The following is a 27,005-nucleotide window of genomic DNA, read 5'->3' on the forward strand; positions in this document are numbered from 1 at the left end:
CTCCTCTTCTCCAGGCTAATCAACCCCAGCTCTCTCAGAGTCTCCTCACAGGGCTGGTGCCCCAAACCCCTCACCAGCTTTCAACCCCTTCTCTGGACACGATCACTTCAAGATCTCAAAGGTCTTTTCCAACCTGGTCTATTCTACTCCGTTCTATTCCATCCTATTCCATTCTATCCTATCCTATCCGATCCATTCCCTCTTGGTTCTATCACTTCATTTCCTCTAAGAAACCACCCCCAGCCTCTCCACAATGTCCTTTCAGGGAGCTGGGAAGAGCAGTGAGGTTCCTCCTCTGCCTCCTCTTCTCCAAACTAACCATCCACAGCTCCCTCAGTCCACCTCCATCACATTAGTTCACCAGGCCCTTCCCCAGCTTCCCTGCCCTCCTCTGCACCCGCTCCACCACCTCCACATCTCTCCTCTTTTGACATTCTAAGGTGGCTCAAGGCCTCACCCAACCTGGCCTTGACCACCTCCAGGAGGGACTTGCAGGTCCTGTAGGATGCTTGAACCCAGGCATCAGCACCAAGTACCTGCATCCCGCTCCTCATCTTCATGGTGGGGATGGCCTTGAGGAACTCTGGGTCCAGGCAGATTTTGCTGGAAGCTGGGAAAAAAACAACTTTGGAGGATGAGGAAGTGAGATGGATGGAGGCCTGCCTAGCCTGGCTTGTGATGCTGAGCCCACTGCCACATCCACTCCCCCGGCCCCTGCTCTTACCCAGCTTCTTCTTGGCATCCGCAAAGGCTTCTCCGAGCTGAGCAGGGCATTGGGCTTGGGGAACTCGAAGGGGAAGGAGTGGGTGCCAACAGCTTAGGTAGAGCTGAGATGCACCTGGTTGGGGGAAGGCCATGCTGAAGGACAGGGATTGCATCTTGTGCTGCTATCCTGGTGCTGGTTACCAATGCCCACCTGGCTATAATCTCCCTTCGGGTAGTTCTGAACAGCAATAAGGGGCTCCTCAGAGCCTCCTCTTCTCCAGGCTAATCAACCCCAGCTCCCTCAGAGTCTCCTCATAGAGCTGGTGCTCTATGGTGCTGGAGGGATGGAGGCCTTGCCTATTCTGGCTTGTGATGCTGAGCCCACTGCCACATCCACTCCCCCGGTCCCTGCTCTTACCCAGCTTCTTCTTGGCATCCTCAAAGCCTTCTCCGAGCTGAGCAGGGCATTGGGCTTGGGGAACTCGAAGGGGAAGGAGTGGGTCCCAATAGCTTAGGTAGTGCTAAGGTTCACTTTTTGGGGGAAGGCAATGCTGAAGGACAGAGATTGGCTCTTATGCTGCTATCCTGGTGCTGGTTACCTGGGACGAGACACCAGCCCCCACCTGGTTACAACCCAAATTCGGGCAGTTCTAGACAGCAATAAGGGGCTCCTCTGAACCTCCTCTTCTCTCAGCTAATCAACCCCAGCTCCCTCAGATTCTCCTCATAGAGCTGCTGTTCCAAACCCCTCACCAGATTTCTTGCCCTCCTCTGGACACGGTGACTTCATGATCTCAAAGGTCCTTGCCAACCTAGTTAGCTCTATTCTAGTCTAGTCTAGTCTAGACTACTCTACTCTATGCTATTCATTCACTCTTGGTTCTATCAGTTCATAACCTGTGAGAAGAGACCACCCCCAAGCTCTCCACAGTGTCCTTTCAGGGAGCTGTGAAGAGCAGTGAGGTTCCCCCTCTGCCTCCTCTTCTCCAAACTAACCATCCACAGCTCCCTCAGTCGATCCCCACCAGATTTGTTCTCCAGGCCCTTCCCCAGCTTCCCTGCCCTCCTCTGCACCAGCTCCTGCACCTCCACATCTCTCCTCCATTGAGGTGCCTATGTGGCTCAAGGCCTCAACCAACCTGGCCTTGACCACCTCCAGGAGGGACTTACAGGTCCTGTAGGATGCTTGAACCCAAGCACCAGCACCAAGTGCCTGCATCCCGCTCCTCATCTTCATGGTGGGGATGGCCTTGAGGAACTCTGGGTCCAGGCAGTTTTTGCTGGAAGATCGGAAAAAAAACCACATTGGAGAATGAGGAAGTGAGATGGATGGAGGCCTGCCTAGCCTGGCTTGTGATGCTGAGCCTACTGCCACATCCACTCCCCCGGCCCCTGCTCTTACCCAGCTTCTTTTTGGCATCCTCAAAGGCTTCTCCGAGCTGAGCAGGGCATTGGGCTTGGGGAACTGGAAGGGGAAGGACTGGATGCCATCAGATTTGGTGGTGCTGAGATCCACCTTGTAGGGGGAAGGCCATGCTGCAGGACAGGGATTGCTTCTTGCGCTGCTATCCTGGTGCTGGTTACCTGGGACAAGACACCAATGCCCACCTGCCTATAATCTCCATTCGGGTAGTTCTGGACAGCAATAAGGGGCTCCTCAGAGCCTCCTCTTCTCCAGGCTAATCAACCCCAGCTCTCTCAGAGTCTCCTCACAGGGCTGGTGCCCCAAACCCCTCACCAGCTTTCAACCCCTTCTCTGGACAAGATCACTTCAAGATCTCAAAGGTCTTTTCCAACCTGGTCTATTCTACTCCGTTCTATTCCATCCTATTCCATTCTATCCTATCCTATCCGATCCATTCCCTCTTGGTTCTATCACTTCATTTCCTCTAAGAAACCACCCCCAGCCTCTCCACAATGTCCTTTCAGGGAGCTGTGAAGAGCAGTGAGGTTCCTCCTCTGCCTCCTCTTCTCCAAACTAACCCTCCACAGCTCCCTCAGTCCATCTCCATCACATTAGTTCACCAGGCCCTTCCCCAGCTTCCCTGCCCTCCTCTGCACTGGCTCCTGCACCTCCACATCTCTCCTCTATTGAGGTTCTAAGGTGGCTCAAGGCCTCTACCATCCTGGCCTTGACCACCTCCAGGAGGGACTTGCAGGTCCTGTAGGATGCTTGAACCCAGGCATCAGCACCAAGTACCTGCATCCCGCTCCTCATCTTCATGGTGGGGATGGCCTTGAGGAACTCTGGGTCCAGGCAGTTTTTGCTGGAAGATGGGAAAAAAAACAACTTTGGAGAATGAGGAAATGAGATGGATGGAGGCCTGCCTATCCTGGCTTGTGATGCTGAGCCCACTGCCACATCCACTCCCCCGGTCCCTGCTCTTACCCAGCTTCTCCCTGGCACCCTCAAAGACTTGCTCCGAGCGGAGCTGGGCATCAGGCTTGGGAAACCCGAAGACAATGGCCTCAGTGCCATCAGATTTGGTGGTGCTGAGCTCCACCTCACTGGGGGGAAGGTCATGCTGAAGGACAGAGTTTGCTTCTCCTCCAGCTCCCGATATATGGCAGCCATCTGGTCCTTGATCACATCATGCACGCTCTGAGGAGGGGGACAACATTTCAGGTGTCAGGGATGGGCTACAACCAGCCACATGCCTGGTTATGACCCCATCCATCCCCCTGCATCCTTCAGAAGCTGTCCAACCCCACTTTGGCTTTCAGGCTGGTGGGATCTTGGGGGTCTGAGTGCACACTCGTGGCCTTCAGCCCTTTCAGAGGTTCTCTCTCTCCCAGAGGACATCCTGGTAAGGGTGCCAGGGGCCAGCGTCATGGCCACCACACGACACTGCCCTCATCCATCCCCAGGCATCCTTCAGAGGCTGCCCCAATCCTCCTCTGGCATTGGGGTTGGTGATCTCTGAGCACTGGGTTTATGCTGGGATGGGACACTCCAGCAGGCAGGGGCAGACCTTTGACAATGTCCCACTTCCTCCAGGGGCAGCTTCCGGAGCGGTTTGTCCTTGCTGGCGGTGTCGATCACGCTGGCCGACGTGTGCCTGGGAAGCAGAGGGAGGCTTGGCTGAGCTGCACTCACATCCCAAACGCCTTCAAAGTCCATCCCAAGCGGTGAGGACCACCCTAAGGAGCTAGTGGGTGCCCTCCCTCCCCCAGGTGGCACTCACAGGCTCATGGAGCTGCGGCGCAGGGACCCCGCCTTGCGCTTCAGCGGGGTGCAGACCAGCAGGTCGGTGAAGAGGAAGAAGGAGCTCTCCTTCTTCCCACCCACTGCCTTCTGCAGAGCAGCAGGAGGCACTAAGGGGTTAGTACCCAGCCCCTGCCACTACTGGAAGTGCAACCCAGCCTCACTTTCCCCAGGCGTGGCTTTGGCCTGAAGTAGGATGGGGACATGGGTGCCATGGCCACAAAGGCAAAGTCACAGAGCTCCACTCACAGGGAAGCATCAAGGCCATGGCAACATCAGGCATGGGCACAGTAGGACTTCCACAGGTTTCACCTGGAGCCTCCCTATCCACCCCCAACCCAGGGTACCTCTAGGTTCTTCCCTGACTGCTCCCAAACTCATCTTGTCTTCCCCCACACTTGGGGAATTTTATATTGTCCACATCCTTCTGGCATCCATCCACCTGTCCATCCATCCATCCATCCATCCATCCATCCATCCATCCATCCACCCACCAACCCATCCACTCTTCTATCTTGTCTATCCATCCATGCATCCATCCATGCATCCATCCATCATTCCATTCTTCTGTCCATCCTTCCTTCCATCCATCCATCCATCCACCCATCCATCCACCCATCCTTCTGTCCACCAATCCATCCATCTCTCCATTCTTACACCCATCCATCCCTGCTCAAGTTCCCTTGTGGCTCTCTGTTGGATTCTCTCCATCAGCTCTCTGTCTCTCTTGCACTGGGGAGCCCAGAACTGGACACAGGATTGCAGCTGTGGTCTCCCCAGGGCAGAGCAGAAGAGCAGAAGAACCTCCCTGGCCCTGCTGGCCACACTTCTCTTGCTGCACCCGAGGATCCCATTGGCTCTCTTGGCCACAAGGGCACATTGCTGTCCCCTGCAGCACTTGCTGCCCACCAGCACTCCAAGGTCTTTCTCCATGGAGCTGCTCTCCAGCAGGGCAGCCTCTAACCTCTCCTGGTGCCTGCTGTTACTCCTCCCCATCAGCGATGCCATGGCACCCCCAAGCAAGCCCCAACTGTGCTGCCCTGGCTGCTGGGGATGGAAACCAGCTCCATGCAGGAGAGGTTTGCCAAAGAAACCAGCCTTGCAGCTTTGGCCACCACCAGCGTGGTCTTTGTAACCTCCCAAGGGGCCACCAGCTCCTGAGAGATCATCATCACCTTGCATGGATGCCTCCAATGTATCACTGCAAGTGTTCAAGGAGAGGTTGGATGGTGCTTTGCAGAGCCTGATCTACTGGAAGATGTCCCTGCCCATGGCAGAGGGGTTGGACTTAGATCATCAGTGCCAAGTGGTGTCCCTCAGGGGTCTGTACTGGGACCTGTGCTCTTTCAATTTTTTTAGCAATGACAGAGAGAGGGAGATTGAGGCACCATCAGCAGTGTGCAGGTGGCACCAAGCTGAGTGGGGCTGTGGATCCACCAGAGGGACAGGATGGCATCCAGAGGGGCCTGGACAGGCTGGAGAGGTGAAGCCCAGGTGAACCTCAGGAGGTTCCACAAGAGCAAGTGCAGGGCTCTGCCCCTGGGCTGGAACAATCCTCACTAGCAATACAGACTGGGGGAGGAGGGCAGAGAAAGCAGCCCTGAGGGAAAGGACCTGGAGGTGCTGGCGGGGGAGAAGCTGGCCAGGAGCAGGCAGTGTGAGCTTGCAGCACAGAAGGCCAAGGGCAGCCTGGGCTGCATCCAAAGCAGCGGTGGCAGCAGAGCCAGAGAGGTGATTCTGCCACTTTGCTCTGCTCCGGGGAGACCTCACCTGGAGTGCTGTGTGCAGCTCTGGAGCCCTCAGCACAGCCTGACCCAGCTGGGAAGTCATGGCAGCACGACCTTGGGGGCCACATCTGGTGCATTCCTGGTGGGATTTAGGATGTTTGGAAGCAGCAGGGTAGATGCTGTGGATCAAACCCTGGACCACTTCACCCAGCAGCCTCTCTTGGGCAACGGCTCAGAGCTAGCAGGAAAAGCAGGTCCTCTGCAAGGCTGGGTGGGAAGCTCTGCTGGGAAAGCCCTTTCCCATGGGAAGGGCAGGGATGGTGCCCTCAGCAATCTGCAAGGAATGCAGGATGGGGAAAGTCTTCTGAACCTCCTTGACACCTCCCCAGCCTGACCTGTACGAGATGCCAGTGCCCTTCAAGGATGCTGGAAGGATCATGGAGATGATCAGTGAGGACAGGACCCACCTGGAGTGGCTTCAAACATCTCCATCCAAGCTGGCAAACCTCCACCCCAAGGATGAGGTTGCTCAAGCTGATGGTAGATATCTCATGGAGACCCAAGTCAGAAGAGCCAAACCCTTCCTGAGGCCCCTAACCCACTTCACCTGCCCTATGGTGGCCCAGCTCCTCCATCAGGAGAAGGGCTGGGCTGTGCCACACATCCCACCCACTATGAAACTAGGGGAGCAAGGAGCAGATGGGCAAGAAGAGCACAGAGACAGCTTCCACCTCAGCACACAGGGAGAGCAGGCAGGGCTTGCTCATGTACCATCTGGCTTGGATGGAAGATCATGCTCCAAGGTAGTCCTTGCCCTCGGTAGCCACCATGCTACGCGCCACCAGGCCACACCATGATGGATCCAAGCACCTGGTGCCAGCTGAGATGGGGAGCTGGGGGCATCTGGAGCCCTGTGACTCTCTCCCCAGAAAGCCAGATCCCCCTGGTTGCACCGTGCCAGGACATATCCCATGGGCAAGGGTTTGGGCCTTCCATTCATGCCCACCATGGCCTCCATTCATGCCCACCCAGTCCCTCCAGTGGGGAACCACTGACCCCCAGCACGGCTGTCCCCTCCAACCAGCCTCCTGTCCCACCTCAGAGGAGGGCACAGCCCAAGGGACAGCCTCCACCCACGCCAAGATCATCAGGGGCACCACCAGACCCTAAACCCTGCCTGGATAAGCCCCAGAGCTGGGCTCCTCTTGCACCCCCAAGCCAACATCTGCACTAGGAGCAGCCTCAAAGGGTCCTTCCCTCCTGCAACAACATCTGGTAGAGCATCTCTGGGTCCACCATGGGAAAAGCCTGGCTGGGTGTTGGGATTGAGGTCCTCAGGGCCATGCCCAGCAGATGTCCTGCAGACACTGCTTTCTAGGGAGCAGAGCAGAGCTCTGCTCCTCTCGGTGTTTCCACTTGCAGACATGTGGTTAGACAACCCACACCTAAGCCAAGCCTGACCTAAGTCTCCAGGGCACTGATCACCATCAACCTGAAACACCTTCATTAACATCTCAAACGTGGGGTGGGCCCTGGGGCCAGGTTGCTCCAGGGGGAGCTTTGGAACCAGCTTAGTGAAAACAATGTACAACCCAGGACTGGAGAAGAAGCCTCAGCCCATGGCTGAAGATGGTAAAGTTGAGCAGAGAATGGGGGGGGGGCATGGGTACTGGGGGTGTAAAGGGTCTCCCACCATGGCAGGGTCATCAGCAACCAGGAGATGAGGTTGCCGAAGAGAGCTTTGGGAGGGGGCTGGCGTCAAGCACTGGAAGGGGCTTGTGGACACACCACCTGCCAGGTGACAACCCACCAGGAACGTTCCAGGCTTCGTTTGGGGGGACAGATGTGACCCCTACACCCCACTGCTGCCACCACTGCCACCCTGATGCCCACCGCCCCCCACCAGCCCGCGCTGCCACCCCTTCCCAACCCACTCCTGTGCCACCTCGGTGCTGGCAGGGGACCCACAGCTTGAGGGCTGCGACTTGGGGGGGACGGGGCCAAGCAAGGGAGGGCTACACACCACGAGGCATTTGGGGCGGGGGGAGGGGAGGCAAGGGGAGGGGAGGGAGTCACCTCCCCCGGCCCTGCCACCTTACCTGCATCAAGGTGCGCAAGGACTCCACGTAGGACTGCTGGCTGTCCAGCAGCGTCATGATGACGTGTTTCCTCGTGTCCTACCCGGGAAGGAAGGGGGGACAGAAGGACAAGATGAGGGTTTGGGGGGCGGGGTGGGGGGTGGTGACACGACGGCACGACGGAGAGGAGCAACCTAGTGGCCGTCGCTGGCTCGCTCGGGGCGGCTGCGAGGTCCGGGAGGCGGCCGGCTGGCCTCCAGCTCCCCCCTCTGCTCCCTCTCCAGCCCGATGGAGGAATCCGGGAGGATTAGGAAGTACATGACACCGAGCGTACAGACACTGCCTGCTTTCCTCCTCGGCAGCGTCAGCAGCCCGCCCCGGAGCTCACAGCCCTACACGGCTCGGGCCCGACGCCCTCCGGCTCTCCGCGGGCGCCTTGGCTCGGAGCGCTCCCCTAGGAATTCACCTCCCGCCCCAGCACCCCGGCGCCGGGATGCGGACCCCTAGCCAGGGGATTCGCGGGGTGCTGGAGCGGGATGGAGAGGGGCTGAGGGAGGGGATGGTTTGTCAGCCCTTGGGAAGCAGGTGGCTCGGGGTCTTGGTGCTGAGGCTTGGAGACCCACCTTGAGTGCAGCACCCAAGGGCAGAGCAGCCTAGGGGGAAGATGCTCCAGAGCACAGGCTCTAAGACACCCCAAAAGTGTGGGGCGCAGAGATGCTCCAAAGACTCTGAATGTAGACATGCCCCAAAAGTGTTGCGTGTGAGATGCTCCACAGACCCTGAGGGCTGTGAGACACCCCAAAAATCTGCATGTGGATCTGCTCCACAGACCCTGAGGGCTGTGAGACACCCCAAAAATCTGCATGTGGATCTGCTCCACAGACCCTGAGGGCTGTGAGACACCCCAAAAATCTGCATGTGGATCTGCTCCACAGACCCTGAGGGCTGTGAGACACCCCAAAAGTATGGAGTAAAACCATGCCCCAGAGACCCTAGGTGTGAGATCCCCCAAAAGCTCTGGGCGCAGAAATGCTCCAAAGGCCTTGGCTTCAGAGACACCTCAAGGGTTTGGATGGTGTGGCTTCTCCAGAGACCCTGGATGTGACACCCCAAATGTTTTGGGTGCAGAGGGCCTCTGCTGACCCTAGCAAAGGAGACGATGGTCCCAAGAGCTGGGTACGTGTGGTGGTTTAGGCTGGGTGCCGGCCCGGATGCCACTGCACAGGCCACACCTGGGATGTTCCCAAAGGGGGCCCACAACACACACAACTCCCAAATGGCATCTGCTGACCCTTAGACCCTACACCTTTTCTACCTCACAGGAACTGCCTTGGCCTCATCAGGAGAAGCAGGCAGCTTCTTTGCTCCCACTCCACCTGGCCACAAACGACACGGCAAAGACTCCCACTCTTTCACTAACACAGGCAAAAGCCAACCAGACTTCTGAACCCACCTGAAGACTGAGGAATCACACTGGAAGATGCTCCAAGGAATTTCCCCTCGCTCCCCAGCAAGCCCCAGGCAGGGTGTGAGAGTAGGGTTCTCCTCCAGACGCCGCTGCCAGTGCCATGCCAGCCTCTTGTGGCTCCTGTGAAAAAGGCAGGAGCATCAACAACAGCTGCTGCTCACACAGGCACAAAGCTGTCCCCCAAGTGGGAGATTTTGCTCTTAAACTTATGAACAGAGACTTCTGAGCCCCCCCCCCCCACCATGTCTTCCTGCTCAGGCGTCCGAGTGACCTGTGCTCTGGCTTTGGGGGACCTTTGCTAGAAGGTGGAGAGGACCCTGGCTCCTGCTCTCCTCCCAGTGCATACTCAGCCTGGCCATGCACCGTCAGCACAGCACCTGAGAGAGGACGTTTTGCCTCACAGGCTCCTCTTCTGTCCCCTCTGCCTTTTCCAGCCTGTCTGTCCCAAGAGGGAGGACAGCAGCAGCAGAAAGGGAGCTCCTCTTTCCCACCCTACGTGTGGGAAGACGAGAGGCCTACAGCAAATGCTGACAAGAAACTGGCTACAGCATCCCCCGGATGGGCCTGAGGAGCTCTGGTACCTCAGGGGTTGTCAAGAGAACTGTCCCCAGTGTCTTGTGTGGGCACAAAGAGAAAACATTTGCCCTTACAGTTCTAAATCCACTTGCAGGCTCCTGATGGTTTTGTCGCTCATCTGATAAAACTCCATAAAGGACTCTTTAGCTGTCTTCTCAAAGGCCAGTTGCCGCTCGGTCTCCTTCTGCCTTCTCCGGGCCCTCTCCAGCTCCTGCTCCAGAGCTTGACTCTTCTGCTCCAGCTTTATAATCTTTAAGGAGCTGGAGGCTTCAAGCAGTTTCAGGGCATTGCCTGCAGATGCCTCCAACTAAAAGAGAAGAGGTAGCCTTTTACAGCTTCCCCCCATGGCACCAAAGCCACCAGGCTGCCCAAGAAAGCAGATGCCCAAGAGAAGACACCTCACAGACGGGGCCACAGCCACACACATCCCACGGGAACATAACTCACCTGCTCAATCTTCTTCAGAAGCTTCATCTCTCTTCTCCGTGCCTGTGCCTTCTGCTCACACTGCTTCCTTTCAAGAGTCACAAGCAGCCCTTGCAGCTCCTGATTCCTGGCTGCGAGCTGCTGGCATGCCTGGGACTCCAACTGCAGCTCCCGATTCCTGGCTGCGAGCTGCTGGCGTGCCTGGGACTCCAGCTGCAGCTCCATGGTCAATTTGCCTATCTGAAGTGGGGAAAAAGCAGCCTGCCTTAGGCACAGGGGTCTGATGCCTACTGTCACTCACCTGTCCTTCTTGGCCATTCAGAAGCCTGACAGCTCTTAGAGCAAATGGCTGATGAGACACAGGCAAGCAAAAGAGGACTTTCCTTCCCCCAAAGGCTGCTGCCAGGCAACTCGGCACCAGCCGAGCGCAGGCACCCGGAGAGGAAAAACCTTGTGAGGCAACAGCCAAGCCCAGAGACGCCTGGGAGTGCCTGGGGTGCAATATGGCATCATGGCCACGGCCGCTGGACAGTGGTGGAGCAGAAGTGAGGCTCCAAAGAGCATAGCTGCCTCACTCCTGCCCACCCAGATGCTGCCCCCAGGCTACTGCTTTGCCCCTCAGAGACTTTGCATACCTTGTCCCTATCTTCCTTCAGCTCTTCTTTCAGGTCACTGCAGGCACAGGCAGAAGCACTGGAGGTTTCTGTTAGCTGCAGGTGACTGAGGGCAGGCTCAGGGTGTCCTGGCAGCTGTCCCCCTCTTCTCTAGGGAAACAAGAAATGTCATTGCTTATTAATGAAGGTGTCTCCATCCAGGCACATCAAGAACTGTCTCAGCCTGTCCTCCCAGGGGTACAGCTGCAGCCCCAATCATCTTTGTGGTCCTCCCCTGGAGCTGCTTGAGCAGCTCCATGTCTGATTTGTGCTGGCAGAATCCTTCCCCTTCACCCGCTGCTGCTGCCCACACTGCTCCTGGTGCACTCCAGGATGCCACTGGCTCTCTGCGCTGCAAGTGCGCATAACCAGCGCCTCCCAGACACCAACCACTGACCGCAGCTCTGCAGTCTGTCTAGACAATTCCTTCCCCACCCACTGGGCCACCCCTAGAAAGCCAGGTCTCTTCACTCTACAGACAAGGATGTTGTGTGGGACAGCGTCAAATGCTCTGCATGAGCCCAGGGCGCTGACAGTAGATACACAGACACACACGTACAGAGGCAGCAGTGTGTCTCAAGGCTGGCCCAAACCTTCTGCAGCACCACCACCCCCACAACAAATCTGGGCAGTGCTCCCCTCTCCTCTTCATCTACTCTCTCGGCCTCACACGCACAGGCATCGCTCACCTGGCCTTCTTGGCCACCCTGCTGCAAGTTGCTCAGCTGCTGGCGGAGGGAGAGGTTCTCCTCTTTCAGCTGAGCCACTTGGTGCTGCAGCACTGCTGCCTTCTTCATCCTATCAGCTTGCTCTTCCTCTTGCTTCTTTTGCTGAGCTTCCAGCTCCTTCGCCATCCTCTTCAGCGCTCTTTTTGCCTTCCCCAAAGCCTCTGTCTTTTCCTGGAGTGCTTTATGCAGTTGGCTCACCTCACCTTCCAGCCTGCTCACATTTATGTTTACATTCTCCCCATGGAGTTGAAGCAGGCCCTTGCTGACTGCATTCCTGTCCACGATGCTCTCACTCAACTTCTCTTCAATCTGAGACAACTGCTCTACATGTCTCTGCAACTTGGCAGCCTGCTCAGACATCCACAGCTGGGCATGGTGCGGGTGGAGCTCTGTGGTGCACTCCTCTACAGGAAAACCATGTAGTTTGGGAATCAGAGTGAGCTTGGACAGCCCCATGATGCCTCCAGTGCCTTCCCAATCACCTGGCTTCCAGAGGCACCCTTAGCAGACACACACACCGCAAAGCCTTGAGATCCCAGCCAGCCCCCTACCAACACGCAGCTGGTTTCCAGCTTGGGAATGTGGTTTCCTGCAGCACACAGACCTGTCCCACGTGCCAGGGAGATGTCGCCAGGTGCTCAGGAACCAGCCCCAAAGGAAGCAGCGTCTACAGAACCCTGCTCTCCTTGGACCGTGCCTAGCAGAGCATCTTTGCCCAGCATCAGCAGCACCCCCACACCACCCTTCCCGGTCTCCCAGCTCCACAGCAACCTACCGAGAGGGCATCTGACAGCCTCGTCCCCACGGCCTCCTTGCGGCTGCACAGCGCTGCCTGCTGCGCTCACAGCAGGGGCAGCCTTCGTCTCTCCAGCAGCTCCCGCTGCACACAGAGCCCAGCTCGGAGCAACCTCTGCCCTCTTCCCCTGCTCCCGGGGCTCCACAGCCCGTGCTCTGCAGCTGTCAAGAGAGAAAACACAGCCCCGTGGAGGCCCGACCACGGCCCTGCTCACAGACCCTTCTCACCCGCCCGGCCCAGAGGGAGCTCCTGCAGAGGAGGAGGAGCCACAAGCCGCGGGGCAGGACGAGAGCCCCGGAGGCTGCCACCCAGCGCCTGCCTGCCTCTGCCCCAGCCCCACTACCTGCGCTGCTTGTGCTGGCTGCTGCTGGCATGCTCCTGGCCCTCAGGCTGCAGCTCATCTCTGCCGCTCCCACAGGGCATGGGGCTCACCCGGGCCGTCCTGCGCCGCAGGAACCTCAGGACCCTCTTCATGGTGATCGGCAGCAGCACACGGGCAACTTGCTGTGGGCTCTGCCACCACCACAGCCACCACTGCCACTCCTCCCACTCCCACACCACCAGACCCACGCAGAACAAACCTCACCACCACCACCAAACCACAACCACTCCACCAAACCACACCACCAGGACCTCTCCACCAAACCACTCCACCAGGACCTCTCCACCAAACCACACCTCCACAACCACTCCACCAAACCACACCTCCACAACCACTCCACCAAACCACACCTCCACAACCACTCCACCAAACCCAAACACCTGAACCACTCCACCAAAAACACACCACCACCAACTCACCACCACACCTACAGCACCAAAGCCACCAAACCCACACCACCAAAACCACTCCACCAGACCCACACCACCTAAACCACTCCACCAGACCCACACCACCTAAACCACTCCACCAAACCCAAAGACCAGAACCACTCCTCCAAACCCAAACAACCAAAACCACAGTCCCAGAACCACACCAGAAGAACCAAACCACCAAAGCACACCACCAACGCACTCGCCTAGCACACTCAGCACCGCCAGGTACCGAGTACACAGACGGTTGCCAAGGTGCCACAATTCAGGAACCCAGCTGTGACATCAGCAGGACCCTGGCTGAGGCCAGCAGCAGAGGCCAGTGGCTCAACCCAGCTCCTTCCTCGGCCCTTTGCGCTGTCCCTGGAGCCCTGCCGATGCCTCTCAGAGCATCCCCCCACACCTCGGCATCCCTTCCGGCACGCCCTGCACCGTCGGTGTTCTGCCATTTTGGGGGGGGGGCTCCTCAGGAGCCTTTTCCCATAGCTTTCACCAGCCTGAACAACCCAACTCTCTCAGCCTGTCCACACAGTAGTCCTCAACTCATTCCTGTCTTCTCCTCTGGAGCAGCCTCCACAGGTCCCTGTACAAGTGGCAGCAGTTACTGACTCATCCCAGCTCAGGGGTGTCACAGCCGAGGAGATCCAGGCCTGATGGAGAGCACTTTGCAGCTCTTGGCACTGGTGCTGCTAAGGAAGGAGCTGGAGGTCTCCCTTTGGAGCTGCAGGGCAGCCACTGCCCTGTATGGGCACGTAGGAAGCGCTGCAGGAAGGCAAAGAGATTTCTGAGGCTAATGCTGCCACTGAACAGCCTCTGATCACCTTCATGGCCTACTCCAGCCCTGCTCCAGCAGCTCCTGTGCCGAGACCCCCAGAGCAGGAGCCAGCACTGCAGCTGGGGTCTCAGCAGAGCGGAGCAGAGCAGAGCAGAAGGGCAGAATCCAGGGCTGTAGCCCAGGACAGGCTTGGCTTTAAAGGAGGTTGTGTCACTGGTGGAGGGAGGTCAAGGGGAAGGGAGGCCAGGGAGCATTTGCTGGGGGTTAGGAGAGGAAATGGTGAACTGCTGTGACCGGGTTTGTGCAAGCTGGGTTTCCTCAGCTGCAGAAGAGGAAAGCAGAGCCTCGACCATTGCCACTAGCTCGGATGTGTTCCTTGATGCCAAATCTGGTTGGTTTGGGTGTTTTTTTATCAAGGCTTTGGAGACTGCTGGTGGCTTCAAAGGCCTGAACATTGTGGAGGTGACCTCCTGGATGTCACCTGATGTACGACGTCTCATGGGCCTAAAGGTGGTTGAACGTCCAAGGGCTGTGCCTGGCAGAGGTGGCTGAACCACTAGGCTTGGGAATTCATGGCTTTTTTTGACCCCTTTTCTACCTTTTCTTAGGGAATACAGCCCTGCTGGGGGCAAATCTGCTGTGTGAGATGTCCTGTCTTCCCCCTGCAGCGAAGACAGTGTGAGCCTCTGCCCCAGGCCCGCTGCTTGTGCTGGCTGCTGCTGGCACGCTCCTGGCCCTCAGGCTGCAGCTCATCTCTGCCGCTCCCACAGGGCATGGGGCTCAGCCGGGCCGTCCTGTGCCGCAGGAACCTCAGGACCCTCTGCGTGGTGATCGGCAGCAGCACACGGGCAGCTTGCTGCGGGCTCTGCCACCACCACAGCCACCACTGCCACTCCTCCCACTCCCACACCACCAGACCTACACCATTAGGCTAGAACCACACCACCAGAATCTCACCACAAGAACCACAACACAAAAAACTCACCACCAAACCACTCCACCGGACCCTCTCCACAAGCCACAATGCCAAACCACACCACCAGAACCACACCACTAAAGCCAAAAAACCAAACCACACCACCAGAACAACAGCACCAAACCACGCCAGAAGAAGGAGAGCTTGAGCCTCATTCTGAGAGCAGGGGAAGAGGAGCTGGATTTCCTGCCGGGGATACCCAGGTGTCTCCAGCAGCAGGACTGGTTTAGGCTCCTGGCATGTCGATGGAAACACACAGCCACCTCCTCTCAGGGTAAAATAGTTTATTGTGGCTGACAACCTGTGGTCAGCTCAAATCAAAATGACATCAGTGCCAACAAATAAAAAATAGACATCAGTTCCCAGTGGTGAAAGAGCAGGAGATGTCCAGGCAGAAGCCCACGCACATCTGGTTGTGTTGTCACGAGTGGCTGGGAGAGACAAAGCAAAATCCAGAGTTAGTTCTACGGCAGCAGACCCAGCCCAGGAGATGTCCATGCACAGCCATCGGCCATGACAGGACACTGTCAAGCTGTGGAGACATGAAAGCCCTCCAGAGGAAACAAAGGGTGAAAGGGACACACAGAGAGGAAGAAAGACCATTTTCCATGACTGTCCACTGGCTTGCTAAAGCCCAGGAAAGAAAGTCCAGAGGCTCCAAACAAACCAACCCAGGCACACCCCCAAATGGCATCTGCTGACCCTTAGACCCTACACCTTTTCTACCTCACAGGAACTGCCTTGGCCTCATCAGGAGAAGCAGGCAGCTTCTTTGCTCCCACTCCACCTGGCCACAAATGACACGGCAAAGACTCCCACTCTCTCACTAACACAGGCAAAAGCCAACCAGACTTCTGAACCCACCTGAAGACTGAGGAATCACACTGGAAGATGCTCCAAGGAATTTCCCCTCGCTCCCCAGCAAGCCCCAGGCAGGGTGTGAGAGTAGGGTTCTCCTCCAGACGCCGCTGCCAGTGCCATGCCAGCCTCTTGTGGCTCCTGTGAAAAAGGCAGGAGCATCAACAACAGCTGCTGCTCACACAGGCACAAAGCCACTTGTTGCTGCAGCACTGCTGCCTTCTTCATGCCATCAGCTTCCTCTTCCTCTTGCTTCTTTTGCTGAGCTTCCAGCTCCTTTGCCTCCTTTGTCCTCTTCAGTGCTCTTTTTGCCTTCCCCAAAGCCTCTGTCTTTCCCAGGAGGGCTTTGTGCAGTTGGCTCCCCTGACTTTCCTGCCTGCTCACATTTAGGCTTGCATTCTGGGGGAGTTGAAGCAGGGCCGTGCTGACTGCATGCCAGTCAGTGATGCCCTCACTCAACTTCCCTCCAATCTGAGGCAACTGCTCTGCATGTCTCTGCAACTTGGCAGCCAGGTCAGACATCCAAAGCAGGGCAGGCTGGAGGTGGAACTCTGTGGCCCACTCCTCTACAGTAAACCATTCAAAAGCCTGGAGCTCATTCAAAAGCCTGACAGCTCTTAGAGCAAATGGCTGATGAGACACAAGCAAGCAAAAGAGGACTTTCCTTCCCCCAAAGGTCTCTGCCGGGCAACTCGGCACCAGCCGAGCGCAGGCACCCAGAGAGGAAAAACCTTGCGAGGCAACAGCCAAGCCCAGAGACGTCTGGGAGTGCCTGGGGTGCAATATGGCATCATGGCCACGGCCGCTGGACAGTGGTGGAGCAGAAGTGAGGCCCTGAGCATCAACCAAGTCCAACCCAGAACCCTACTCCTACAAAGTTCACCCCCTCAAACCACAGCCCCCAAGCACCACATCCAAAACCCGCTGGCAACCGCGACGGGCATCCACAGGAGACCCTGATGGGTACGACCGCAGTGGGCACCCACAGGAGCTGTGCCTCCAGCTGGGGACTCACCAGCCAGCATTTTGTGCACGGGAGGGGTGATGTCAGCTTCGCCAACTGCTCGTAGCTGGTGGCGTGGTAGAGCCGGACCTGGGCACTGCTCTGCAGTGCCACCCAGACGCCGCTGCCCGCGCTCACCATGCAGGTGACGCCGCGCCCGCTGTCCTGGCCCACCTGGAGCGTGTGCTGGGGGTGACAAGAGGCACAGCCATGCCAGTGAGGCTGCTGGGGGGGTTTCAGGCTGTGCCTTTAAAATTTCCCCACAGATCTTGAACAGAAAGCAGTCAAACGTCAACAAATCACTGCTGGGTGGAAAACGGGAAAATAAAGATCAGCTTTTTCATTTGCTTCCAACTGAGCTGCTCTGGCAAATTTAGCGTTGGGGGTGGGGGGGGAACTTTCAACCCACCACAATGCCAACAAACACAGGATCACAGGCTCCCAGGAGGCCAGGGGTTGGAAGGGACCTCTGGAGATCGTCGAGTCCAGCCCCGCTGCCAGAGCAGCACCATAGAATCCAGCACAGGTCACACAGGAACACATCCAGATGGGGCTTGGAAGACTCCAGAGAAGGAGACTCCACAGCCTCTCTGGGCAGCCTGTGCCAGGGCTGTGTGACCCTCACAGTTAAGGAGGTCCTGCCTCATGTTGAGGTGGAACCTCCTGTGCTGCAGTTTACACCCATTGCCCCTCTCTATCCCAGGGTGCAGCTGAGCAGAGCCTGTCCCCTCCCTCTTGACCCCCAGCCCTCAGGTATTGAAAACCATTTATCAAATCCCCTCTCAGTCTTCTCTTCTACAGACTAATGGTCACCACCACCCCTCCAGACCTCCCACTGCTGCCCACTGTACCTCTTGTGCCAAGGTGGTGTGCTGAGGACGATGACTTGGCTGTGGCAGCCGCACCACAGCTTCCCGGCCACTGCCACCATCTTGGTGATGAGGATCCCTGGGGAGCCCAGGGACAGGCATTTGGAGTTTTGGGGGTCCCAGAAGCAGCCTGTGAGGGTGGTGGGAGTGGGCTTGGTAGTCAAAAGTCTGCCAAAGAAATCTCCATCTTCACCAAGCCATTAGGACCATCCCATGTTGTGGGGGGCGGAGATGTCCACCTCCAGGTCCTCAGCAAAAGGGGACATGAGCTGAAGACACCAGGGGATGCAAGCTGGTAGGCAGGGACCAGAAGGAGGAGGCACACCTCCACCTGACTCCAGTTTTGGGTCTCCAGAACCCTTCAAGGGATGTCATAGAATCATAGAATTGTCAGGGTTGGAAGGACCTCAAGGATCAGCCAGTTCCATCCCCCCTGCCATGGCCAGGGACACCTCACACTAGAGCAGGCTGCTCACAGCCATCTCCAGCCTGGCCTTAGAAACCTCCAGGCATGAGGCTTCTGCCACCTCCCTGGGCAACCTGTGCCAGGCTCTCACCACCCTCCTGGGGAAGAACTTCTTCCTAACATCCAATCTGAATCTACCCACTTCTAGTTTTGCTTCATCCCCTCCTGTCCTACCACTTCCTGACACCCTCAAAAGTCCCTCCCCAGCTTTCCTTCAGATACTGGAAGGCCACAAGAAGGTCTCCTCGGAGCCTTCTCTTCTCCAGACTGCACAGCCCCAACTCCCTCAGGCTGTCCTCTTAGAAGAGGAGCTCCAGCCCTCTGCTCCTCCTCGTGGATCTTCTCTGGACACCCTCCAGCACCTCCAGATCCTTCCTGGAATAGAGGCTCTGGAAGTGGACACAGTGCTCCAGGTGTGGTCTCACCAGACTGGACTAGAGGGGGAGCATCACCTCCCTCAACCTGCTGCCCCTTCCCTGCCCCAGCCCTGGAGGTGTTCAAGGCCAGGTTGGATGAGGCCTCGAGCAACCTTGGCTGGTGGGAGGTGTCCCTGCCCATGGCAGGGGCTTGCATCTAGATGACCTTTAAGGTCTCTTCCAACCCAATAGGAGTGTATGATTCTATGATACTATGCAAGCAGGGAAGCCACCAGCACCTCAGGCATCTCTCAACAAGGGGCTGCCCATGCCACCCACCCAACAACTATCCCTTTGGGGCTGCCTTTAACCCCACCAGTACCTTTGGATGTCTCCAGACCAGCCTCACCTGCCTCCCATTGGTACACAACAGGCTCCCCATTGGCCAAGGAGACAATAACTTGGTTATCCAGGTACCTGCAGGGAGAAGAACTCGTTGGCAACCAGATGAAGAGTCCCAGGATCACAGGACCACAGGATGCTAGGGGTTGGGAGGGGCCTCTGGAGATCAGCGAGTCCAGCCCCCCTGCCAGAGCAGCACCATAGAATCCAGCACAGGTTGCACAGGAACACATCCAGATGGGGCTTGGAAGTCTCCAGAGAAGGAGACTCCACAACCTCTCCGGGCAGCCTGCTCCAGGGCTCTGTCACCCTCACAATCAAGAAGTTCCTCCTCGGCCTGAGGTGCAGCCTCCTGTGCTGTAGTTTACATCCCTTGCCCCTTGCCCTATCAACAGGGTGAAAGTCCTGCTTGCCCCCCCACCCCCCACCCCGAAGCACCCTGCTAGGCACATCCTAGAGCCAAAAGAGCTTCTTGCTCATCACTTACAAGATGCACATGACAGCAGCAGCGTGTTGCATCTTCACGCTGCTCTCCCCGTTACGGATGTTGTCCGAGGACTGCTACACGTGGATGCTGCAGGAGAAGAGCAAAGCTGGAGGCTCACATGGGATGGGGGTGGGGAGGGGCTCTACCCCATATTAAGTGTCATAGAATGGTCTGGGATGGAAGGGACCTCCAAAGGTCATGCAGTTCAACCCCCTCTGCAGTTAGCAGGGACATCCTCAAGTAGCTCAGGTCGCCCAGGGCCCTGTCCAGCCTCACCTTGAATATCTCCAGGGATGGGACCTCAACCATCTCCCAGGGCAACCTGTTCCAGTGTTCCACCACCCTCATGGCGCAGAACTTGTTCCTAACATCCAATCTAAATCTGCTCTGCTCCAGTTTGAAGCCATTGCCTCTTCTCCTGTCACTGCAGGCCTTTGCAGTCTCGCTCCACCCTTCTTGTAGCCGCCTTCAGATACTGTAAGGTCACTCTTAGGTCTCCCCACAGCCTCTCTCCCATTCACAGAATCACAGAATTGTCAGGGTTGGAAGGGACCTCAAGGATCAGCCAGTTCCATCCCCCCTGCCTTGGGCAGGGACACCTCACACCAGAGCAGGCTGCTCACAGCCACATCCAGCCTGGCCTTAAAAACCTCCAGGCATGAGGCTTCCACCACCTCCCTGGGCAACGTGTTCCACTCTCTCACCACCCTCATGGGGAAGAACTTCTTCCTAATGTCTAATCTAAATCTCCCCTCCTCTAGCTTGGATCCAGCCTCCCAGTCCTATCACTCCCTGACACCCTAAAAAGTCCCTCCCCAGGTGTCTTGGAGCCCCTTGGACTCAGCCCCAACAGCCCCAACTCTCTCAGCCTGTCCTCACAGGATACACACCAGCCATCCTCACAGCCCAACCACATGGAGCTCTCATGGCCTTCAGGGTCCAGGCTGAGGAGGTCCTCCAGGCTGCCCCAGGTGAAGGAGCCGCGGCTCGAGCGGCGCAGGGCTCGCCCCTCCGCAGGGCTCTCGCCGCGCCGGCTCTGCCCAGAGCGGCCAGTGATGGGCATGAAGCCAGCTTCTGGCTCTTCCTCTGAGCTCGTGGTCTCCACAGAGGCCTCCGTGCAGCTGGGGAGCTCTTCATCTGTGCAGGAGGAGGAAGGAGGAAGGAATGGGGGACAGAATCACAGAACCATCTGGCTTGGAAAAGACCCTCAGAGAGCAAAGAGGTCTCCCCTCAGCCTCCTCTTCTCCAAACTAACCACCCCCAGCTCCTTCAGTTGCTCTTCATCAGATTTATTCTCCAGGCCCTTCCCCAGCCTCCTTACCCTCCTCTGCACTGGATGATCCACCTCCACATTTCTCCTCTATTGAGGTGTCAAGGTGGCTCAAGGCCTCAGCCAACCTGGCCTTGACCACCTCCTGGGAGGGACTTAAAGGTCCTGTAGGATGCTTGAACCCAACACCAGCACCAAGTGCCTGCATCCCGCTCCTCATCTTCATGGTGGGGATGGCCTTGAGGAACTCTGGGTCCAGGCAGTTTTTGCTGGAAGATGGGAAAAAAAAAAACACATTGGAGAATGAGGAAGTGAGATGGATGGAGGCCTGCCTAGCCTGGCTTGTGATGCTGAGCCTACTGCCACATCCACTCCCCCGGTCCCTGCTCTTACCCAGCTTCTTCCTGGCACCCTCAAAGGCTTGCTCTGAGCTGAGCAGGGCATTGGGCTTGGAGAACTCGAAGGGGAAGGACTGGCTGCCATCAGATTTGGTGGTGCTGAGCTCCACCTTGTAGGGGGAAGGCCATGCTGCAGGACAGGGATTGCTTCTTGTGCTGCTATCCTGGTGCTGGTTACCTGGGACAAGACACCAATGCCCACTTGGTTACAACCTCCCTTCGGGCAGTTCCAGACAGCAATAAGGGTTTCCTCTGAGCCTCCTCTTCTCCAGGCTAATCAACCCCAGCTCCCTCAGATTCTCCTCATAGGGCTGGTGCTCCAAACACCTCACCAGCTTTCTTGCCCTTCCCTGGACACGTTGATTTCATGATCTGAAAGGTCTTTTCCCACCTGGTTAGTTCTAGTCTAGTCTAAACCATTCTATTCTATTCTATTCATTTTCTCTTCATACTATAACTTCATCACCTGTGAGAAGAGACCACCCCCAGCCTCTCCACAATGTCCTTTCAGGGAGCTGTGAAGAGCAGTGAGGTTCCCCCTCTTCCTCCTCTTCTCCAAACTAACCATCCACAGCTCCCTCAGTCCATCTCCATCACATTAGTTCTCCAGGCCCTTCCCCAGCTTCCCTGCCCTCCTCTGCACCAGCTCCACCACCTCCACATCTCTCCTCTGTTGAGGTTCTAAGGTGGCTCAAGGCCTCACCCAACCTGGCCTTGACCACCTCCAGGAAGGGACTTGCAGGTCCTGTAGGATGCTTGAACCCAAGCACCAGCACCAAGTAGCTGCATCCCGCTCCTCATCTTCATGGTGGGGATGGCCTTGAGGAACTCTGGGTCCAGGCAGATTTTGCTGGAAGCTGGGAAAAAAACAACTTTGGAGAATGAGGAAGTGAGATGGATGGAGGCCTGCCTAGCCTGGCTTGTGATGCTGAGCCCACTGCCACATCCACTCCCCCGGTCCCTGCTCTTACCCAGCTTCTTCTTGGCATCCTCAAAGGCTTGCTCAAAACTGAACCGGGGACTGAGCTTGGGGAACTGGAAGGGGAAGGACTGGCTGCCATCAGCTTTGGTGGTGCTGAGCTCCCCCTTGTAGGGGGAAGGCCATGCTGAAGGACAGGGATTGCTTCCTGTGCTGCTATCCTGGTGCTGGTTACCTGGGAGAAGACACCAATGCCCACTTGCTTACAACTTCCCTTCAGGCAGTTCTAGACAGCAATAAGGGTTTCCTCTGAGCCTCCTCTTCTCCAGGCTAATCAACCCCAGCACCCTCAGAGTCTCCTCATAGAGCTGGTGCTCTATGGTGCTGGAGGGATGGAGGCCTTGCCTATTCTGGCTTGTGATGCTGAGCCCACTGCCACATCCACTCCCCCGGTCCCTGCTCTTACCCAGCTTCTTCTTGGCATCCTCAAAGCCTTCTCCGAGCTGAGCAGGGCATTGGGCTTGGGGAACTCGAAGGGGAAGGAGTGGGTCCCAATAGCTTAGGTAGTGCTAAGGTTCACTTTTTGGGGGAAGGCAATGCTGAAGGACAGAGATTGGCTCTTATGCTGCTATCCTGGTGCTGGTTACCTGGGACGAGACACCAGCCCCCACCTGGTTACAACCCAAATTCGGGCAGTTCTAGACAGCAATAAGGGGCTCCTCTGAACCTCCTCTTCTCTCAGCTAATCAACCCCAGCTCCCTCAGATTCTCCTCATAGAGCTGGTGTTCCAAACCCCTCACCAGCTTTCTTGCCCTTCTCTGGACACGGTGACTTCATGATCTCAAAGGTCATTTCCCAACCTGGTTAGTTCTAGTCTAGTCTAGCCTAGTCTAATCCATTCTAGTCTATTCTATTCATTCCCTCTTCCTACTATCACTTCATTACCTGTGAGAAGAGACCACCCCCAGCCTCTCCACAATGTCCTTTCAGGGAGCTGTGAAGTGCAGTGAGGTTCCCCCTCTGCCTCCTCTTCTCCAAACTAACCATCCACAGCTCCCTCAGTCGATCCCCATCAGATTTGTTCTCCAGGCCCTTCCCCAGCTTCCCTGCCCTCCTCTGCACTGGCTGTGGCCTGACCAAAGCTGAGTCCCAAGGGACAGAGGAGAATTCCCTTGAGGCCCTAACATCTCCAGCCAGGAGAAGGTCAACCCTTAAAGCCCCAAGCCTTGAGGCCCCAACATCTCCAGCCAGGAGATGGTCAAGCCTTGAGGCCCTAACATCTCCAGCCAGGAGAATGTCAAGCCTTGAGGAGCAGCAGCTCCAGCCAGGAGATGATTAACCCTTGAGGAGCAGCAGCTCTGGCCAGGAGAAGAGCAGGCCTTGAGGAGCAGCAGGTCCAGTCAGGAGAAGATCAAGCCTTGAGGAGCAGCAGCTCCAGCCAGGAGAAGAGCAGGCCTTGAGGAGCAGCAGCTCTGGCCAGGAGAAGAGCAGGCCTTGAGGAGCAGCAGCTCCAGCCAGGAGAAGAGCAGGCCTTGAGGAGCAGCAGGTCCAGTCAGGAGAAGATCAAGCCTTGAGGAGCAGCAGCTCCAGCCAGGAGAAGAGCAGGCCTTGAGGAGCAGCAGCTCTGGCCAGGAGAAGATCAAGCCTTGAGGAGCAGCAGCTCCAGCCAGTTGAAGATCAAGCCTTGAGGAGCAGCAGCTCCAGCCAGGAGAAGATCAGGCCTTGAGGAGCAGCAGCTCCAGCCAGGAGAAGATCAGGCCTTGAGGAGCAGCAGGTCCACCCAGGAGAAGATCAAGCCTGGAGGAGCAGCAGCTCCAGCCAGAAGACCATCCCTTGAGGACCTAATACCTCCCCCCTGGCCCTCCCAGGGAGGAGAGGCCATGCCCAGAATGACCTCCTCCAGCAGCTGTCCAAGCCAGGGGCTATTGCCATGAAGCCATGGCCACTATCTTCTCCTGCTTGAGGTCCTCCACCTCCCAGCCCCTCCTAGGAGCTGGAAGCCACCTGAGATGTCCTCACCTGAACAACAAGTTGAGGCCAAAGAGGGTGAACATCACAGCCATGTAGCCCACGATGCCTGTGGCATAGCTGATCTTGTAGATCAGGAGGAACCATTTGTAGACCAACCTGAGGAGGAGAAGGAACCCAAGGAGGTCAGGAGCCAGCATGAAGACAATCCATTTCACCACCCACCCCCTAGAGTAGAACTGCTTCTGCTTCTCCTGAAGGAGACCAGCTCCAGAAGGTCCTGGAAGGAGCCAGGAGGGACAACTGAGGTAGAGGATGGAGGTGACGGGAGGACAAGCTGAAGGTCACAGGCTTCATACAGTCATGGAATGGTCTGGGTTGGAGAACACCTTGAAGGTGATGGAGGCCAAGCATGGCCCCAGCACTGCCCCAGCACCACCACCACAGGGCCCTCAGCACCACAGCTTCCCAACCCCTCCAGCCATGGGGACTCCACCACTGCCCTGGGCAGCTGCCACAGGCCTGGGCACCCCTCAAGGGGCACAAATTGCTCCTCAGGGCCAAGCTCAACCTGCCCTGCCACAACCTGAGGCCATCTCCTCTTGGTCCAGCCCTCAGGAGCAGCCCTTGAGCCCCAGCTGGCTGCAAGCTGCTCTCAGGGAGCTGCAGAGAGCCACAAGGTCTCCCCTCAGCCTCCTCTGCTGCAGCCTCAACCCCCCCAGGGCCCTCAGCTGCTCCTCACAACTTCTCCACAGCCTTCTCCTCCTTCCCCAGACCCCTCCCCAGCTTCCTTGCCCTTCTCTGGTCCTGCTCCAGCCCTCAAGGTCCTCCTGGCAGGGAGGTCCCAACCCTGCCCCCAGGCTTGCAGCTGTGGGCTCCCCAGTGCCCAGCCCAGGGGCACAATCCCTGCCCTGCTCCTGCTGCCCACCCCATTGCTGCTCCAGCCCAGGCTGCTGCTGCCCTCCTTGCCCACCTGGGCACCCCCTGGCTCCTCTCCAGCCTCTGCCACCAACCCCCCCAGGGCCTTTCCCCCCAGGCACTTCCCAGCCCCTCTGCCCCCAGCCTGGAGCCTTCCTGGGCTTGCTGTGCCCCAGGGGCAGGTCTCAGCCCTTGGCCTCAGTGCCCTCATGCCAGGTCACTTCCCAGGGCCATCAGAGCTTCAAGCTCCTCATTCAAGCCCCAGGCCTGCAGCTGCCAGGGGCTGCTCATGGCCTTCACTTCCCAGCCCCAAACCTTGGCATCTCCAGATGCCCCAAGCACCTGGATTCCATGCCAGGAATGCCCTTGGTGATGCCACCAGCCCCCCAAGGGTAGCTCTCCAGGTCCCTCAGGTCTCAGGCTGGCCACCAGCAGGTGGTCCAACACCCCCACAGTTCAAGGCAGAGGAGGTGGGGGAGAGAGGTCCTCCAGCCGGGTTAACCTTGAGGGTGAGGAGCTGCCCTCCTCCAGAGGCTCAGGAGCCCTGTACCCACCTGGGGGTTGTCTGTACCAGAGGTTTCCTGGTTGCCCTGAAGGTGACAAAAGCTGTGACAGCTGAGAAGAGGACCCAGATGACCAGGAACCTCCACCAGTTGAGCTTGATGGTGAAGTAGAGGGGCACCACCCACATCTGGAAGAGGGTCACCATCTGCAGGGACAGAAGGAAAGGGTTTGGGAGACCCCAGACACCTCCTGCTGGACCTTCTCCTGCCACCCTCCAACAGCTTGGGAAGAGCACCAGGACACCCAAGAAGGTTTGGGTGGTGACAGCCTCAAAGCTTGGCCAAGGAAGCAAAGAGCTGGAAGGAGAACACAGAGGAGACCCCTCCAGAGGAAGGCTGTGGTGAAGGCACATTATGCCCCGATACTGAATCTTGTCCCAGCATGTGGGCAAGTTCCCCCTCCTCCAGGAGGAAGACAAAAGCCAAGGCATTAGCCAGGCTTGCACGCACCCAGCGCATGCAGCGCTCCTGCTGACACCAAGTATGGGCATAAGCCTCGCTTCACGCTTTCTATAGGCTGAAGCCAGTTGCTTATGAGAGTGCCCATTGGTCAAGCCCAGCCTCGAGGGATCTATAAGTATCACCCCAGTCGGTGAACACGTTGCCCCCTCATTTACTTTGTTTCTGTGCTAGCTCGAGAGAGCAACTCTCGAGCTGCAGCCTTCGCCATTGAGCTTATTGTTATTAGCTTCTGTTATACATGCACGCATGCTGGAAGCGTCTGCGTAGTGAAGAAGCACAGAGGGAGGACCTTTGCTGAGCCTGAGGAGCTCAACGTTGCTGCAGCCAGCCGTGCCGACCGGGAGAGCCCATCGTGCCACCGGAGGACTGGACTGACCCCCGAGGGTAAGATCTGCCCAGTTACCGGGGAGAAGGGACTCGATTGATAACCGAGTCCACGTATGCCTAGCATCGAACCGGGACCACTCTGAGAGTCCTGTTACTCCTTTAAGCTCGGTAAAGAGAATCCGCCGCCTAACGCAGCCGCATTCTCTCCCCGAGGCTGTTTGCATCAGCCCTGAGACTCGCCGTGGTTGGGCCGACCCCCGTAGCTTCGCCTGCTTCCCTCGTTCGAGCCCACCTACCGGCCACCGTCGTCCCGCCCTGCCGTGCGAGCCGACTCCTGAGGGCCGACCCCACGGGCCGACCCCTGTTGTCTGAAGGGAATTGAATATCGTCCACGTGCTTTCCACCCACTAGCACTCGGTTCAAAGGATCCGCGTCTAGCAGAGTAAGCGCTGACGCATAGACAGATTATAATATTGCTGTGTAGAGCCAGAAGCCGCCCGCGTCCCGCCGAGTCTCCATCTAGTGGCCAAGCGGCAGAACTGCACCCTTCCTTATAGGAAGGGTTTCTAGATAGTTCAATTACGTTCTAATCATAACACTAAGCCAGTTGTGGAATCTATTTCACGAACGTGCACTAGAACATGTATATAAGTTGGTGATTAATCGGTTATTAATAGTTTGGTAATTAATAAAATAATATTTTTCATAATTCATAAATTCATAGTCATAAATTTCATAACCTCCTCACCACAAAGGCAGAGAAGATGATCCACCTGAGGCTGTCCTCAGGTGGCTTTGGTCTTGCCAGAGGC

At 57.2% G+C, this 27,005-nt stretch overlaps 3 protein-coding genes and 1 long non-coding RNA gene across 6 annotated transcripts; all 4 read right to left on the minus strand.

Annotated features, from left to right (window-relative positions):
• Positions 1-3,100: 3,100 nt before the first annotated feature.
• On the minus strand, positions 3,101-12,836 carry LOC137456869 (centrosomal protein of 131 kDa-like). Its single transcript, XM_068168548.1, has 10 exons — positions 12,706-12,836; positions 12,342-12,523; positions 11,528-11,970; positions 10,821-10,949; positions 10,207-10,425; positions 9,834-10,066; positions 9,169-9,303; positions 7,737-7,814; positions 3,678-3,764; positions 3,101-3,307 (listed from the first exon to the last, which is right to left on the minus strand). The coding sequence occupies exons 1-8, from the start codon at positions 12,834-12,836 to the stop codon at positions 7,790-7,792; spliced, it is 1,497 nt and encodes a 498-aa protein (XP_068024649.1). The 3' UTR covers positions 3,101-3,307; positions 3,678-3,764; positions 7,737-7,789.
• Positions 12,837-15,195: 2,359 nt separating this feature from the next.
• Positions 15,196-16,306, minus strand: LOC137456854 (uncharacterized). Its single transcript, XR_010991133.1, has 2 exons — positions 15,791-16,306; positions 15,196-15,357 (listed from the first exon to the last, which is right to left on the minus strand). It is a non-coding gene; the product is annotated as an uncharacterized lncRNA (long non-coding RNA).
• Positions 16,307-16,829: 523 nt separating this feature from the next.
• Positions 16,830-20,691, minus strand: LOC137456849 (rho guanine nucleotide exchange factor 17-like). Of its 3 annotated transcripts, none has more exons than XR_010991126.1 (6): positions 20,258-20,691; positions 19,368-19,454; positions 18,888-18,955; positions 17,639-17,786; positions 17,197-17,281; positions 16,830-17,089 (listed from the first exon to the last, which is right to left on the minus strand). XR_010991126.1 is itself a non-coding variant. In XM_068168515.1 (6 exons), exons 2-6 carry the CDS (start codon positions 19,397-19,399, stop codon positions 17,087-17,089), a joined length of 366 nt encoding a protein of 121 aa, XP_068024616.1. In that variant the 5' UTR covers positions 19,400-19,454; positions 20,258-20,691; the 3' UTR covers positions 16,830-17,086. The 3 variants fall into 3 exon arrangements, 2 of the variants coding, with proteins under 2 accessions (XP_068024616.1, XP_068024617.1); XM_068168515.1 differs by having other exon boundaries at positions 16,830-17,092; positions 18,861-18,955; XM_068168516.1 differs by lacking the exon at positions 17,197-17,281 and having other exon boundaries at positions 16,830-16,973; positions 18,861-18,955.
• A 482-nt stretch (positions 20,692-21,173) lies between these two features.
• Positions 21,174-26,649, minus strand: LOC137456851 (E3 ubiquitin ligase RNF121-like). The gene is made up of 4 exons (XM_068168519.1): positions 26,490-26,649; positions 25,396-25,550; positions 23,975-24,082; positions 21,174-21,213 (listed from the first exon to the last, which is right to left on the minus strand). Exons 2-4 carry the CDS (start codon positions 25,548-25,550, stop codon positions 21,210-21,212), a joined length of 267 nt encoding a protein of 88 aa, XP_068024620.1. The 5' UTR covers positions 26,490-26,649; the 3' UTR covers positions 21,174-21,209.
• Positions 26,650-27,005: the final 356 nt, after the last annotated feature.

The sequence above is a fragment of the Melanerpes formicivorus genome, unplaced genomic scaffold, assembly GCF_026170545.1.
Source record: "Melanerpes formicivorus ecotype bairdi unplaced genomic scaffold, bMelFor1.0.p_v2 SCAF_141, whole genome shotgun sequence".
Classification (NCBI taxonomy): domain Eukaryota; kingdom Metazoa; phylum Chordata; class Aves; order Piciformes; family Picidae; genus Melanerpes; species Melanerpes formicivorus.

Excerpts from the sequence above, each read along its gene's own strand:
- LOC137456851 (XM_068168519.1), bottom strand. The coding sequence starts at position 25,550 with ATGGTGACCCTCTTCCAGATGTGGGTGGTGCCCCTCTACTTCACCATC. Across the intron at positions 24,083-25,395 it reads CTGGTACAGACAACCCCCAG|GTTGGTCTACAAATGGTTCC; the intron begins GTGGGTACAGGG and ends TCTCCTCCTCAG.
- LOC137456869 (XM_068168548.1), bottom strand. The coding sequence starts at position 12,836 with ATGAAGAGGGTCCTGAGGTTCCTGCGGCGCAGGACGGCCCGGGTGAGC. Across the intron at positions 12,524-12,705 it reads AGCCAGCACAAGCAGCGCAG|CTGCAGAGCACGGGCTGTGG; the intron begins GTAGTGGGGCTG and ends CTCTCTTGACAG. Across the intron at positions 9,304-9,833 it reads CTGCAAGTGGATTTAGAACT|GAGCCACAAGAGGCTGGCAT; the intron begins GTAAGGGCAAAT and ends CCTTTTTCACAG.
- LOC137456849 (XM_068168515.1), bottom strand. The coding sequence starts at position 19,399 with ATGCAACACGCTGCTGCTGTCATGTGCATCTT. Across the intron at positions 18,956-19,367 it reads GCTGCTGTCATGTGCATCTT|GTACCTGGATAACCAAGTTA; the intron begins GTAAGTGATGAG and ends TTCTCCCTGCAG. Across the intron at positions 17,282-17,638 it reads ACACCACCTTGGCACAAGAG|CGGGGCTGGACTCGACGATC; the intron begins GTACAGTGGGCA and ends CTGCTCTGGCAG.